The sequence below is a fragment of the Salvelinus alpinus genome, chromosome 21 (assembly GCF_045679555.1).
Source record: "Salvelinus alpinus chromosome 21, SLU_Salpinus.1, whole genome shotgun sequence".
In the NCBI taxonomy this organism is placed as follows: domain Eukaryota; kingdom Metazoa; phylum Chordata; class Actinopteri; order Salmoniformes; family Salmonidae; genus Salvelinus; species Salvelinus alpinus.
This window is the reverse complement of record NC_092106.1, coordinates 5,845,130-5,861,541: the sequence shown is the minus strand read 5'-3', so window position 1 is coordinate 5,861,541 and position 16,412 is coordinate 5,845,130. Positions and strand designations below refer to the sequence as shown.

Here is a 16,412-nt window from a genome sequence, read left to right as displayed (position 1 = left end):
GCAAAATATTTTTTTTTGTGAAACAAACAAGACAAAAAAAACTGAACTTGAGCGTACATAACTATTCACCCCCCCCCCCCCCCCAAAGTCAATACTTCGTAGAGCCACCTTTTGCAGCTGCAAGTCTCTTGGGGTATGTCTCTATAAGCTTGGCACATCTAGCCACTGGGATTTTTGCCCATTCTTCAAGGAAAAACTGCTCCTGCTCCTTCAAGTTGGATGGGTTCCGCTGGTGTACAGCAATCTTTAAGTCATACCATAGATTCTCAATTGGATTGAGGCCTGGGCTTTGACTAGACCATTCCAAGACATTTCAATGTTTCCCCTTAAACCACTCGAGTGTTGCTTTAGCAGTATGCTTAGGGTCATTGTCCTGCTGGAAGGTGAACCTCCGTCCCGGTCTCAAATCTACTCGCCAATGTCCAGTCTCTTGACAATAAGGTTGATGAAATCCGAGCACGGGTAGCATTCCAGAGAGACATCAGGGATTGCAACGTGCTCTGCTTCACGGAAACATGGCTAACTCAAGGGACGCTAACGGAGTCGGTGCAGCCAGCTGGTTTCTTCATGCATCGCGCCGACAGAAACAAACATCTTTCCGGTAAGAAGAGGGGCGGGGGGGTATGCCTTATGATTAACGAGAAGTGGTGTGATCATCATAACAACACACAAGAACTCAAGTCGTTCTGTTCACCTGATCTAGAACTCCTCACAATCAAATGTCGACCGCATTATCTACCAAGGGAATTCTCGTCAATCATAATCACAGCCGTATACATTCCCCCCCAAGCAGACACATCGATGGCCCTGAACGAACTTTATCTGACTCTTTGTAAACTGGAAACCACACACCCTGAGGCTGCATTCATCGTAGCTGGGGATTTTAACAAGGCTAATCTAAAAACAAAACTCCCTAAATTCTATCAGCATATCGATTGTGCTACCAGGGCTGGAAAAACACTAGACCATTGTTATACTAATTTCCGCGACGCTTATAAGGCCCTCCCCCGCCCCCCTTTCGGAAAAGCTGACCACGACTCCATTTTGTTGATTCCAGCCTACAAACAAAAACTCAAACAACAAGCTCCCGCGCTCAGGTCTGTTCAACGCTGGTCCGACCAATCTGAATCCACGCTTCAAGACTGCTTCGATCACGCGGATTGGAATATGTTCCGCATCGCGTCCAACAACAATATTGACGAATATGCTGATTCGGTGAGCGAGTTCATTAGGAAGTGCATTGACGATGTCGTACCCACAGCAACGATAAAAACATTCCCAAACCAGAAACCGTGGATTGACGGCAGCATTCGCGTGAAACTGAAAGCGCGAACCACTGCTTTTAACCAGGGCAAGGTGACCGGAAGCATGACCGAATACAAACAGTGTAGCTATTCTCTCCGCAAGGCAATCAAACAGGCTAAGTCTCAGTACAGAGACAAAATCGAGTCGAAATTCAACAGCTCAGACACAAGAGGTATGTGGCAGGGTCTACAGTCAATCACGGACTACAAAAAGAAAACCAGCCCCGTCGAGGACCAGGATGTCTTGCTCCCAGACAGGCTAAACAACTTTTTTGCCCGCTTTGAGGACAATACAGTGCCACTGACACGGCCCCCTACCAAAACCTGCGGGCTCTCCTTCACTGCAGCCGAGGTGAGTAAAACATTTAAACGTGTTAACCCTCGCAAGGCTGCAGGCCCAGACGGCATTCCCAGCCGCGTCCTCAGAGCATGCGCAGACCAGCTGGCTGGTGTGTTTACGGACATATTCAATCAATCCTTATCCCAGTCTGCTGTTCCCACATGCTTCAAGAGGGCCACCATTGTTCCTGTTCCCAAGAAAGCTAAGGTAACTGAGCTAAACGACTACCGCCCCGTAGCACTCACTTCCGTCATCATGAAGTGCTTTGAGAGACTAGTCAAGGACCATATCACCTCCACCCTACCGGACACCCTAGACCCACTCCAATTTGCTTACCGACCCAATAGGTCCACAGACGACGCAATCGCAACCACACTGCACACTGCCCTAACCCATCTGGACAAGGGGAATACCCATGTGAGAATGCTGTTCATCGATTACAGCTCAGCATTTAACACCATAGTACCCTCCAAACTCGTCATCAAGCTCGAGACCCTGGGTCTCGACCCCGCCCTGTGCAACTGGGTCCTGGACTTCCTGACGGGCCGCCCCCAGGTGGTGAGGGTAGGTAACAACATCTCCACCCCGCTGATCCTCAACACTGGGGCCCCACAAGGGTGCGTTCTGAGCCCTCTCCTGTACTCCCTGTTCACCCACGACTGCGTGGCCATGCACGCCTCCAACTCAATCATCAAGTTTGCGGATGACACTACAGTGGTAGGCTTGATCACCAACAACGACGAGACGGCCTACAGGGAGGAGGTGAGGGCCCTCGGAGTGTGGTGTCAGGAAAATAACCTCATACTCAACGTCAACAAAACAAAGGAGATGATTGTGGACTTCAGGAAACAGCAGAGGGAGCACCCCCCTATCCACATCGACGGGTCAGTAGTGGAGAAGGTGGAAAGTTTTAAGTTCCTCGGTGTACACATCACGGACAAACTGAACTGGTCCACCCACACAGACAGCGTTGTGAAGAAGGCGCAGCAGCGCCTCTTCAACCTCAGGAGGCTGAAGAAATTCGGCTTGTCACCAAAAGCACTCACAAACTTCTACAGATGCACAATCGAGAGCATCCTGTCGGGCTGTATCACCGCCTGGTACGGCAACTGCTCCGCCCACAACCGTAAGGCTCTCCAGAGGGTAGTGAGGTCTGCAGAACGCATCACCAGGGGCAAACTACCTGCCCTCCAGGACACCTACACCACCCGATGTCACAGGAAGGCCATAAAGATCATCAAGGACAACAACCACCCAAGCCACTGCCTGTTCACCCCGCTATCATCCAGAAGGCGAGGTCAGTACAGGTGCATCAAAGCAGGGACCGAGAGACTGAAAAACAGCTTCTATCTCAAGGCCATCAGACTGTTAAACAGCCACCACTAACATTTAGCGGCCGCTGCCAACATACTGACCCAACTCCAGCCACTTTAAAAATGGGAATTGATGGAAATTATGTAAAAATTTACCACTAGCCACTTTAAGCAATGCCACTTAATACAATGTTTACATACCCTACATTACCCATCTCATATGTATATATACTGTACTCTATATCATCTACTGCATCTTGCCATCTTTATGCAATACATGTACCACTAGCCACTTTAAACTATGCCACTTTATGTTTACATACCCTACAGTACTCATCTCATATGTATATACCGTACTCTATACCATCTACTGCATCTGCCATGCCGTTCTGTACCACCACTCATTCATATATCTTTATGTACATATTCTTTATCCCTTTACACTTGTGTGTGTGTGTAAGGTAGTAGTGTGGAATTGTTAGGTTAGATTACTGTTGGTTATTACTGCATTGTCGGAACTAGAAGCACAAGCATTTCGCTACACTCGCATTAACATCTGCTAACCATGTGTATGTGACTAATAAAATTTGATTTGATTTGATTGATTTGATTTGAAATCTCTGGAAGACAAACAGGTTTCCCTCAAGAATTTCCCTGTACTTAACACCATCCATCATTCCTTCAATTCTGACCAGTTTCCTCATCCCTGCTGATGAAAAACATCCCCACAGCATGATGCTGCCACCACCATGCTTCACTGTGGGGATGGTACTCTCGGGTTGATGAGAGGTGTTGAGTTTGCGCCAGACATAGCGTTTTCCTTGATGGCCAAAAAGCTCCATTTTAGCCTCATCTGACCAGAGTACCTTCTTCCATATGTTTGGGAAGTCTCCCACATGCCTTTTGGCAAACACCATTTTTTTTTTTAAGCAATGGCTTTTTTTCTGGTCACTCTTCTGTAAAAACCAGCTCTGTGGAGTGTATGGCTTAAAGTGGTCCTATGGACAGATACTCCAATCTCCGCTGTGGAGCTGTGGAGCTCCTTCAGGGTTATCTTTGGTCTCTTTGTTGCCTCTCTGATTAATGCCCTCCTTGCCTGCTCCCTGAGTTTTGGTGGGCGGCCCTATCTTGGCAGGTTTGTTGTGGTGCTATATTCTTTCCATTTTTTAATCATGGATTTAATGGTGTTCCGTGGGATGTTCAAAGTTTCGGATATTTTTTTATAACCCAACCCTGATCTGTACTTCTCCACAACTTTGTCCCTAACCTGTTTGGAGAGCTCCTTGGTCTTCATGGTGCCGCTTGCTTGGTGGTGCCCCTTGCTTAGTGGTGTTGCAGACTCTGGGGCATTTCAGATCAGGTGTATATATACTGAGATCATCTGACAGATCATGTGACACTTAGATTGCACACAGGTGGACTTTATTTAACTAATTATGTGACTTCTGAAGGTAATTGGTTGCACCAGATCTTATTTAGGGGCTTCATAGCAAAGGGGGTGAATACATACGCACACACCACTTTTCTGTTTTTAATTTTAAGTTTTTTTTTTCATTTCACTTTACCAATTTGGACTATTTTGTGTATGTCCATTACATGAAATCCAAATAAAAATCTATTTAAATTACAGGTTGTAATGCAACAAAATAGGAAAAACGCCAAGGGGATGAATACTTTTGCAAGGCACTGTAAGCTAGATATAACAGAGGTGACACCCATTCGATGTGGCCAATATGCTAATGAGCTAACATCCAGCCTCGATGATCTAGGATCAGTTTAGCCTTTTAGATCATAATCAATAAGATTATATGGACGGATCCTAGATCAGCAGATCTACTCTGACATGCTTTGTGGATACGGTTCCTGGCAAGAAAAACAAAGCCTGTGAGATGTAAGGGGAAAGGTTGTGACAACTGGCCAAATAAAAGGATACATCCTCTCCAAAGATGAGCTGTCTGCATGTCTCCAGTGGCAGCTGGTAGTCTTTCTCCAGAACTGAGAGAGAGGGAGAGAAGAGAGTAGTTTACGAAGCAGAGGATTGTAATGGTATACTAGCTATGAGGTTTTGCCTAGAAAAGTAATCTCTGTTTCCCCCATAAAATGTGTCTGTGTCTGCAACATGGTTTGACTAAATTAACATATCACCTTATAATGACAACCTGAGTTCATTAAACCCCCTAAGGTTGATGTCCGCGGAAATCGAATTAGCATAATAATAAAAAATCCCCATAGAAATCTGTCAGTTTAAGCCAGAGATAAATGTTTTTGCATTGGATGCGTCTCAATCCACCACATTCGCCTACGTCGCCCTTCCGCATCTGAGGAAAAAGGTGACAGAGCTAGAGCAGTGTTTGTCAGACCATGAGACATCCCCCAAAAAATCGGTCTTCTCCAAAAAATCTTCTGTAGCGTCCGAACGGTTTGCTCTTTGACCCCTACAAGCGTCTTGGGGCTCGTCTGAAGTTGGGCTCTACAATAATATGACTCTCACGAACACATACATGGTGGTTGTTGTGCTCTAGGACGCCCACAGGCCACACAAGATTCATCGTTTAGCTGTTGTTTCATGTCGTGAATCTGTTATTCAACGTGTTTGTATTGAACAATAGAAGTAAGGCCAAAAATAATTGTCTTTTTTTTCTTTTTTAATATATTTTTGGGATTCTTCAAGGGGTCTTAAACCCCCCTCCGGATTAGACAGGGCTTAGACTCTTATGGGTTCATTAATGATCTAACCTGAGTTAACCAGCTTCATGAACTCCTTAGCATTCAGCTTGTCATCCTGCCAGGGAGAGAGAACAGGAGGTTAAGACTGTCTAAGGGAGACATTTATCTTCTATGATTGAGTTAGATTTAGAGATGAGAGAATTCCTACCGGCCCCGCCACCTCATCAAAGGTCTTCTGTACTCTCTTGCGATCCTCTGGCAAGACTGGTGGCATTGACATTACCTGTGAAGGACACACACGCACACGCACACACACACACACACACACACACACACACACACACACACAGAGTTGGCTTGGTGAACTGGAGAGCAGGACTGCAGTAGAAGTAGGCTTCAGTAAGGTTTAACTTACCATGAGGAAGCCAGTGGAGCAGGTGAAGTCTTGGGTCCTGGAATACAAGGAGGAGCACCATCAGTCTGTTACTAATTATCTTCATCAGCATCATCCTCCCCCCCACCCTCCTCTCCGTACCCCAGATTGTTGCCAGTCTTGGAGTAGACGCGGAGGAAGAATTCTGCAGGCACGTTGGGCATGTAGGTGGAGGCCAGGATCACGTAGTTTCCCGGGTCCAGCCTCACCTTCCTCCACACAGCCCTACGGTGACAAAAGAAGAAGACAACCTCTATGGGGGAAAAAATGAATGGTAGTATATTTGGAGGTCCTTTTATGATTGTGTTTTTTGTATTTTTCTTTGTGTGTTTCCTATACCCCTGCCTTGATTGTAGTATCTGTGTAATTGCTTGGTCTTGTTATGCAGGGCTCTCTTGAAAAAGAGACATTGGTCTCAATGGGACTCCTCTGCCTAAATAAAGGCTCCAAAGAAAATCTAATAATAAATGTATTGACTGTTTTCATAAAAATGTGACATATTTGCAGCAAAGACTGGCTACTGAAGTACCTGAGGGGCTGGTACTTCCCAGAGCGCCCCACAGGATGCTGGTTAGAGAAGAAACTCTGGTCCAAACACAGGCCCCGGAGCTACGAGAGTGGGAGGGTAGAGGAGAGAGGAAAAAGGCAGAGATGGAAAATATGGAGTAAAGGAGATGGTGGAGAGAGAAGGAGCAGCGACCATGGTTGGTCGATTTTAAAAGTGTAGTCTAACTAAAGTAAATAGTTGTGTTTTTCAAATACTTTACAATAAAATACTCACCTCTGGAGGAACCTGCAGAGACAGGAAATACATCAGATTAACTGAAAATGTAGAACATTCACATTCACAGCACACACAGGGACAACACATTCTCTCTGTCTCTCTCTCTCTCTCACCCTGTAGATGTGGAAGGCGATGTGGAGAAAGTAAATTTTTTTCCTCTTTCTCCGGTCTTTCTGCAGTAGTTCCACCAGCACGGTGCACTGCTTTGCTTTCTTCTTCTGCTTCTCTGCCACCATCTTCTCCTCCGGGGTCATCTCTTCATCCTCATCTTCATCATCTTCTTCTTCCTTGTCCTGCTCGGCAAGGACAAGCTGGAACTGGGGATTCTTCCAGAAGGATCCTACGAGAGAGAGAGAAAGAGAGAGAGAGAGAGAGACAAAGGGATAGTTAGATAACGGGGGTAGAGACAGGTTTGATGAAAAGGAGAGGAGTAAATGAGTGGATGAAATTTCAAACATTCTGCCATTGGAACGAGCTGTTCTCCCTGACCGTCTGGTAGACGGTATCGGAGCATGAGGTCTGATACCAACAGGCTCAGAGACAGTTTCTATCTACAAGCCATCAACACTTGAACTGGACTGACTACCTGCTCTGATTCTCCCGAACCTTAGCACACATGCACTCACCCACACAAACACAAAACACACATTCATGCTACACACAAATCACAACTGTTGCTACCAGACTCTTATTATACTGCTCAGTTTATCCACTTCCCCGCATTCCTCCCTTCCCCAATACACATGTAAATATTGGACTATAAATTGTTCCTTCCTATATTATACTTATGCTAAAATGATTATTCTATTCCACAGAGCCATTTATGTTCGTATTCTTGTATTTTAATATTGATTATTGTTGTTGTATTGTCGAGAAGGAACCTGCAAGTAAGCATTTCATTGGACGATGTATACCATGTGTATCCCGCACTCATGAAACTTGAATCTTGAAACACACTCACGACGGTAACTACGACTGCCCCCTGCAGTGGAGCCCGATACCCAGGAGCCTTTGTGGGAGCTGAGGGTCCATGCAGAGGTGGGGGCAGCAGGTAAGTCGGGTGTGTCCTCGTCCACAATGGGTTCAGGGTTCATGCTACACAGCTCCACTGTGTCAAACAGCCTGTTGAAGTCCTCCACATTTATCCTGACACACAGAGAGGATACAGACTGTCAGTGTGTGTGTGTGTGTGTGTGTTATTTTTGTAGGTATGTTTGTGTCTACGTCTGTTTGTAATGCCAGAACCTACCAGAACTCTCCATCCTCACTCTTTTTCAGCTCAATCCTTTTCTTTTCAGCAGCATCCACATCATCCCAGTCTTTACTCCTAATAAAAAAGAACTCGCAATTAACCATCAAGTATTCTCACAGCTTGCTAGAGCATTGTGAACTGCGGTGGCGCAATGGTCTGAGCATCACGAGTTCAATCGTAAAAAAAAAAAAAAAACATTTTTGTGAGTGCCAAGGAAGGCATATAGCGACGTTTTATGGACCTTTCGAAACGTTCCAACATCAAAGTCTATTTCTATCAAAATGAAACATGTGCACGCACATACCTCGTACGTGCACACATACTCTTCCTTACTTGTCACTCCAGGGTCCAGAGTACTCCACAAAGCCCCAGGGATTCCTCAGCCGTAGCAACAAGGCCTCACCATCCGGCTTCTTCACCTGAACCACACACACAATGGTAACGCTTCATTTTAAGGGGTCCTTATTACAGTGTAGTAACACTATAACAAGTATTGCAATTCATTGTGATAATTCATAGTTACATCCTGTACTAACAGTATGTAACTGGTGGTAATTGCAGTCTGTAATCACAGAGAACGTTTGTTCCTGCACTACATGCCCAAGAGTATGTGGACACCTGCACGTCGAACATCTCATTCCAAAATCATGGGCATTCATATGGAGTTGGTCCACCATTTCCCCCACTCTCTCGCAGTTCGGCGTTCCAATTCATCCCAAAGGTGTTCGATGTCGTTGAGGTCAGGGCTCTGTGCAAGCCAAGTTCTTTCACACCGATCTCGACAAAACATTTATGTATGGACGTCGGTTTGTGCACGGGGGCATTGTCATGCTGACACTGGAAAGGGCCTTCCCCAAACTGTTGCCACAAAGTTGGAAGCACAGAATAGTCTGGAATGTCATTGTATGCTGTAGCGTTAAGATTTACCTTCACTCCAATTTGCATTCCGCCTCAACAGATCCACAGATGATGCAATCTCTATTGCACTCAATACTGCCCTTTCCCATCTGGACAAAAGGAACACTTATGTGAGAATGCTGTTCATTGACTACAGCTCAGCGGTCAACACCATAGTGCCCATAAAGCTCATCACTAAGGTAAGGACCCTGGGACTAAACACCTCCCTCTGCAACTGGATCCTGGACTTCTTGACGGGCCGCCCCCAGGTGGTAAGGGTAGGGAACAACACATCCTCCACGCTGATCCTCAACACGGGTGCCCCTCAGGGGAGCGTGCTCAGTTCCCTCCTGTACTCCCTGTTCACTCATGACTGCATGGCCAAACACGACTCCAACAGCATCATCAAGTTTGCCGATGACACAACAGTGGTAGGCCTGCAATGTCTGACTGTCTCGCTCTCCTTGAGCAAAGGCCTACTCGTCTCGCACACACGATGATGTAAACACAGACGCACTAAAATTCCAATCCAATCTTGGCTGAAATGAATTTCCCAGAGGGCCTCCCGAGTGGCGCAGTGGTCTAAGGCACTGCATCGCAGTGCTAGCTGTGCCATTAGAGATTCTGGGTTTGAGTCCAGGCTCTGTCGCAGCCGGCCTAGACCGGGAGACCCATGGGGCAGCGCACAATTGGCCCAGCGTCGTCTGGGTTAGGGGAGGGTTTGGCCGGCGGGTTTGGCCCACAAGGTCTCGTACTCCAGGATCGGAAAATGCTTACAAGAAACAAACAGATGAAGACAGATGTTGTCGATTTCCATTGTTAATGTTAAAAAGACGAGAAAAATACCATCGTTTTTTCTCTGAAATAGCTAGCGAGCTAACTCGGCTACTCACCATACACATTTGAGTCATCACTATTAAAATAGTTATTTTATGTTATTGAGTAGGTCTATACCTTTGTTTATTTGAATGAAATTATTAATACAACAATAGAAATCCTTATTATTTTGTAAGAAATGTAAGGTATTTTTACACGTTGCAATAAAGTTAACTAAAGTAGAAGCTCATCTTTTGTTTGTTTTCACTTGGTAATGAGTGCTAAGTAAGTATATGGCAATTGCTCATAGGTAACTTTTTATGTAGGTAACGTACTATGTAGGCACACAATAATTACAAGTAAGTACACCTCAAGATACACAGGATTTAGATAGTTCAAATTAAATGTAACAGCTAGTAATTACATTGTACTGAGGCAGATATTACATGCACTCTGTGTTTATCCTCTCACTTGGATGTCGCTTCCAGAAGTTTTCAAATGAAAGCCAGGCTGTTAGGATAGGTAATGTACTTCACAAGTACACATTCATTACAAGTACATTATCCTCAAGATACACAGGATTTAGCTCGTTAAAATGAAGTGTAACACCTAGTAATTACATTACACTCTGTGGTGTACTAGTGGGTTTATTCTCCAACTTGGATGGCAAGGAGGTTAATCTTGTCATAATGGCAACATACACATTATAAGTAATATCTTTATTATGATCTTGGATGACACCCGTATGGTAGTCAATGAGGTTCACCTATATTTGATCTGTTTTTGTAAAACAGGAGACAAAGGGCTGTGAGACAGAGGTTTAATCTTAGACACATGAAAAGTGGGATGTAGACGGAGGGTGCTGGGCAACAGAAGATGAACAGCAGTGGGGCTAAGGATTTTAGAGATGGGGAAAGCGCCGATAAAGTGGGGGGAATGTTTACGGGACTCCACCCTGAGGGGCAGATCCCGAGTGGAGAGCCATACCCTCTGCCGGAGACGATAGCGGGGGTCCGGTGGTGCGGATACCTGGAGGTGGTCTTAAGAAGAGCGGGCCGGGCTCTCTTCCGGGTACGAACATCTGGGCCGAGGGTAAGCTGACGTCTTCTTGCTCAGGGAAGAGCGGAGACTGGTAACCCAAGGAACCCTCGAAGGGCAAGAGACCAGTGGCCGAGCAGGGAAGGGTGTTGCAGGCGTACTCCACCCACACAAGTTGCTGGCTCCAGGTGGTGGGGTTGGCGGAGACGAGGCAACGAAGAGTCGTCTCCAGGTCCTGATTGGCTTGCTCCGACTGGCCATTAGATTAGGGATGAAACCAGAGGACAGGCTGTCCAATGACCCAATCAGGGTGCAGAATGCCTTCCAGAACCTGGACGAGAACTGAGGACCACGATCGGAGACCATGTCGACCGGAGGTCCATGGATCCGGAAGACGTGCTGTCCCATAAGCTGGGCCGTCTCCTTGGCTGAGGGCAACTTGGGAAGGGGAATGAAATGTGCGGCTTTGGAAAACTTTGGTAAAATTGAACCGAGTAAATAACAGAGCACAACGAGCCTGCCTTGAGTTGAGGCGTTTGGCGGTATGAAGATATTCTAGATTCTTATGGTCGGTCCACACTAAGAATGGGTGTTCTGCCCCTTCAAGCCAGTGCCCCCACTCCTCAAGGGCCACCTTGACCGCAAGAAGTTCCCAACTACCAACGTCATAGTTCCTCTCAGCGGAATTAAGGCGATGGGACAGGAAAGCGCAGGGATACAACTTTTGGTCCTGGGCAGAACGTTGGGATAGAACGGCCTCCACTCCAACGTCCAAAGCATCGACCTCCACCACGAACTGACGGGACGGGTCCTGATGGATTAGGATGGGGGCACTGGTGAAACTATCATTATTTTTACTGTGATGTCATTGAGGCCCCGGTAGTTGATACACGGACGCAGGGTTTTGTCTGTTTTTTCCACAAAGAAGAACCCTGCGTCGGCAGGGGATTCAGAAGGACGAATGCTCCCTGCAGCCAGAGAGTCCTCAATGTACTCCTCCATGGCCTTGGTCTCTGGGCCAGACAGAGAATAAAGCCACCCCCGAGGCGGTGTGGTGCCCCGGAGGAGATCAATGGCGCAATTGTCGGGACGATGCGGCGGAAGGGATGTGGCGCGAGCCTTGTTGAATACCTCCCGGAGGTTCTGGTACTCTGCGGGATCGGCGGAGAGATCCGAGACTTTTCCCAAGCCCGCAGGAGGATGTCTCGGGGCAGGCTGCGCCGCCTTAACACAATGTGCGTGGCAGAACGGGCTCCAACACAGGATAGAACCAGTAGCCCAGTCAAAACCACAGGAACATGAGGAGATTTAAATGAGTAGAAACTGTAAAGAGGCAGAAGGACATCCAGTGCATCTATCCACAAGAGATTACAGCCTTGTGACAGTTGTTACTGAATTGGATGCAGCTGAGAAGAAACATTAGTGAATTTTGTGGAAACTTGCCCATTTGTAACAAGCATTTGTTGTTACACCTCTGTAATTACAGACTGCAATTACCACCAGTAATTACAATTAACTACAATACTTGTTACAGTGTAATTACACATGTAATTCAACTGTAATAATGACCCCTTAAAATGTAGTCCTACTGGAAACGGAAACGATTATGTGAGCAAAGTGCAAAGATGTTCTCTCCAAAATGAGAAAGTGGATTCTTTTCTGATGACTTTAGCTTGGTGAAGCACAGTATGACACATACCGTGTCAGTGTCTGTGATGGCGTAGGCATGGCCCTTCACCAGTCCCTCTGCAGTCACTGTGCCTATCTCACGATAGTTACTAGCCTGTGGAGATACACAGCACATAGAGAGCAACTCACCACAGGTGCTGCACACACAGTGAGAATCACACTTGCCATCACAGTAGCTATTGACGAAGGAGAGGTGTGAGGAAGGTATGTAGCTATGTTGGTACAGCATTCATCATAAAGTCTATAAGTCATTCATGTGCCATGGGTGTGTGTGTGATTTGTCTGTGAGTGTGTGCATGCGTTCAGGTGTGTATGTGTGTGTCTGTGTACCTGTATGAAGCAGCTGAGCAGGCTGCCACGGGACAGGGCAGCAGAGAGGGCTCTCCACATGACCCTTGGGGTGCGTGAGGAGACAGGGAGGGAGTAGGCTATGCCGCCTGTGAAGTCCTCCATCGCCTCAGAGATATTACCCCCCTTCAGACTGCCATACGACCCGATCAGCCTGTGGTGTGGTAGAAGGATTGAGGAATGAGGGAGCTAAAGGGAGGTGATATTTTCACACACAGCCAGACACACAAACACTAAAATGATGTAAGACATTGCAAGGACGCATACATACATAAACACACACACACACAGACAGACGCATATGCTGGTGACTGACTTGGCATAGGCTTTCTCCACCAGGGCGCTCCAGTACTCGTTGCGGGTACAGGAGTAGCTGAAGAGCAGACGGCCCTCGCGTACAGGTAGCCTGTCATCTACTACCACCTCCACCCACTCACCATACTGCCAGAACTACACCGGGGTGGGGGGGGGGTTATGGATGGAGAGGGAGGTAGGAAGGGAGGGAGAGGGAGGCAGGAATAAAGAGGGTGGACAGGGAGGGAGGGAGGGAGGAAGGATGAGACATAAGGAGGAGGATGTAGGGAGAGAGCGAGGGAGGGAGGAAGTTAAAGGGGAGAGAGGAGGAGAAAGAGGGGAAGGAGAGAGACATTTAAATTTGATGTATTTCAAAATGTTTTCTGTTAAATGGGACATTAAGAACTTTAATATACTGTGGGTCTCAGAGTCATGGCTGAAGAAGGACACATCTAGCTGTTTTTTCTACGTTTCGACAGAACAGCAGAGTCCGGTAAGATCGGAGGGGTGGGGTGTCTCTTTCTTTTACAGGATTTAAAAAAAGAAGTACTCCCTTTTTTCGTGATTACTGTCTTGTCTCATCGCTGCAACTCTCCAATTGGCTCGGGAGAGGCAAAGGTAAAGTCATATGTCCTACGAAACATGACCCGCCAAACCACACTTCTTAACACCTGCTCGCTTAACCCGAAAGCCAGCCACACCAAATGTGTTGGAGGAAACACCATTCAACTGACGACCGAAGTCAGCCTGCAAGCGCCCGGCCCGCCACAAGGAGTCGCTAGAGCACAATGAGCCAAGTAAAGCCCCCACGGCCTAACCCTCCCCTAACCTGGACGACGCTGGGCCAATTGTGTGTCGCCCTATGGGACTCCCCATCACGGCCGGTTGTGTCACAGCTTGGTATCGAACCCGGGTCTGTAGTGAGGCCTCAAGCACTGCGATGCAGCGCCTTAGGCCGCTGTGCCACTCGGGAGGCCGGTGTGACTCTTTATTAACAACAACTGGTGTACAATCTCTAATATTAAGGAAGTCTTGAGGTTCTGCTCGCCAGAGTTAAAATACCTCATGATAAGCTGTAGACCATACTATTTACCAAGAGAGTTTCCATCAGTATTTTTCGTAGCTGTCTATTTACCACCACAATCCAATGCTGGGATTAAGACTCAATGAGATGTATAGGGCCATAAGCAAACAAGAAAATGCTCATCCAGAGGCGGCGCTCCTCGTGGCCGGTAATTTTAATGCAGGAAAACTTAAATAAATTTGACCTTATTTCTACCAGCATATCCACCTGTGCTTCTAGAGGGAAAAAACTGTAGATCACCTTTACTCCACACACAGAGACGCATACAAAGCTCTCCCCCAACCTCCATTTGGCAAATCGGACCATAACTCTATCCTGCTGATTCCAGGTTACAAGAAAAACTCAAACAGGAAGTGGCAGTGATGCGCTCAATACAGAAGTGGTCCGATGAAGCGGATGCTAAGCTACAGGACTGTTTTGCTAGCACAGACTGGAATATGTTCTGGGATTTATCCGATGGCATTGGGAGGTTTACCACATCAGTCACCGGCCTCATTAGTAAGTGTATCAATGACGTTGTCCCCACAGTGACCATACGTAAATATCCCAAACAGAAGCCATGGATTACAGGCAATATCCGCACTGAGCTAAAGGCTAGAGCTGCCGCTTTCAAGGAGTGGGACACTTTAGACACTTTACCAGGACGCATACTCAGACAGCTGGCAAGTCTCTTCACTGACATTTTCAACCTCTCTCTGACGCAAGTCTGTAATACCTACATGTTTCAGGCAAATCAACATAGTCCCTGTGCCTAAGTACGCCCAGGTAACATGTCTAAATAACTACCGCCCCGTAGCGCTCACATCTGTAGCCATAAAATGCTTTGAAAGGCTGGTCATGGCTCAATCTCTATAGCACTACACACTGCCCTTTCCCACCTGGACAAAAGGAACACCTACATTAGAATGCTGTTCAATGCTGTTCAAATGCTGTTCATTTCAAAGCACTTCATGGCTACCGACGTGAGTGCTACGGGGCGTTAGTGATTTAGGCAGGTTTCCTTCACTTTCTTGGGCAATGGGACTATGGTGGTCTGCTTGACACATGTAGGTATTACAGACTCGGTCAGGGAGAGATTGAAAATGTCAGTGAAGACACTTGCCAGTTGGTCCGTGCATGCTTTGAGTACACGTCCTGGTAATCCGTCTGGCCCCGCGGCCTTGTGAATATTGACCTGTTTAAAGTTCTTGTGCACATCGACTAAGGAGAGCGTGATCACACAGTCATCCGGAACAGCTGGTGCTTTCATACATGCTTCAGTGTTGCTTGCCTGAAAGCGAGCATAAAAGGCATTTAGCTCGTTTGGTAGGCTCGCGTCACTGGGCAGCTTGCGGCTGGGTTTCCCTTTGTAGTCCGTAATAGTTTGCGAGCCCTGCCACATCCGACGAGCATCAGAGCCGGTGTAGTAGGATTCAATCTTAGTCCTGTATTGACGCTTTGCCTGTTTGATGGTTCGTCTGAGGGCATAGCAGGATTTCTTATAAGAGTCCGGATTAGAGAGCATCTAATCCGGACGCATCTAATCCGAGAGCATCTTGACTAGCTCCATCACTGCTTGGTATGGCAACTGCTCAGCATCTGACCGCAAGGCACTTGAGCCAAACTCCCTGCCATCCAGGACCTCTATACCAGGCGGTGTCAGAGGAAATCCCTAAAAAGACTCCAGCCACCCAGTCATAGACTGTTCTCTCTGCTACCGCATGGAAAGCGGTGAACAGATAATAAAATGTCTACCCGGATAATTTACATTGATTTATTATTAATTGTTTTGCAATAACTCCCTTGCACTGGCTCTATGCACACTCACTATACTCTACCCACACACTCATACATACTACACTGACATACACAGATATATACTCACACACAGAAAACACACACACACGCATATTGATGCCACACACACACACACACACACTCACACTTTACATACGCAGCTGCTACTCTGTTTATTATATATCCTAGTCACTTTTACCCTTACCCACATGAACATACTGTATTACCTCAACTACCCCCTGCATATTGGCTCGGTACTGGTACTCCTTGTCTATAGCCTCGTTTGTCACTGCATTCAATAGAAGAAGATGAGGACCAAGGTGCAGCGTGGTAAGTGTTCATATTTAATTCAATAACCGAACACTAAACACAAAAAT

The 16,412-nt window shown here is 46.7% G+C and overlaps 1 protein-coding gene across 1 annotated transcript in view; it reads right to left on the bottom strand.

Annotated features, from left to right (window-relative positions):
• Window positions 1-16,412, bottom strand: part of LOC139547670 (calpain-9-like) — a 38,878-nt gene that overhangs the window by 11,988 nt on the left and 10,478 nt on the right. The window contains exons 4-17 of the mRNA XM_071356653.1: window positions 13,198-13,331; window positions 12,864-13,035; window positions 12,538-12,627; window positions 8,427-8,506; window positions 8,091-8,168; window positions 7,803-7,987; window positions 6,955-7,181; window positions 6,839-6,850; window positions 6,587-6,666; window positions 6,160-6,282; window positions 6,040-6,076; window positions 5,833-5,907; window positions 5,694-5,739; window positions 4,891-4,952 (exon numbers count right to left, since the gene is read on the bottom strand). Of these exons, the coding sequence (XP_071212754.1) occupies window positions 4,891-4,952; window positions 5,694-5,739; window positions 5,833-5,907; window positions 6,040-6,076; window positions 6,160-6,282; window positions 6,587-6,666; window positions 6,839-6,850; window positions 6,955-7,181; window positions 7,803-7,987; window positions 8,091-8,168; window positions 8,427-8,506; window positions 12,538-12,627; window positions 12,864-13,035; window positions 13,198-13,331 (1,401 nt within the window). The remainder of the gene's footprint in view (window positions 1-4,890; window positions 4,953-5,693; window positions 5,740-5,832; window positions 5,908-6,039; window positions 6,077-6,159; window positions 6,283-6,586; window positions 6,667-6,838; window positions 6,851-6,954; window positions 7,182-7,802; window positions 7,988-8,090; window positions 8,169-8,426; window positions 8,507-12,537; window positions 12,628-12,863; window positions 13,036-13,197; window positions 13,332-16,412) is intronic.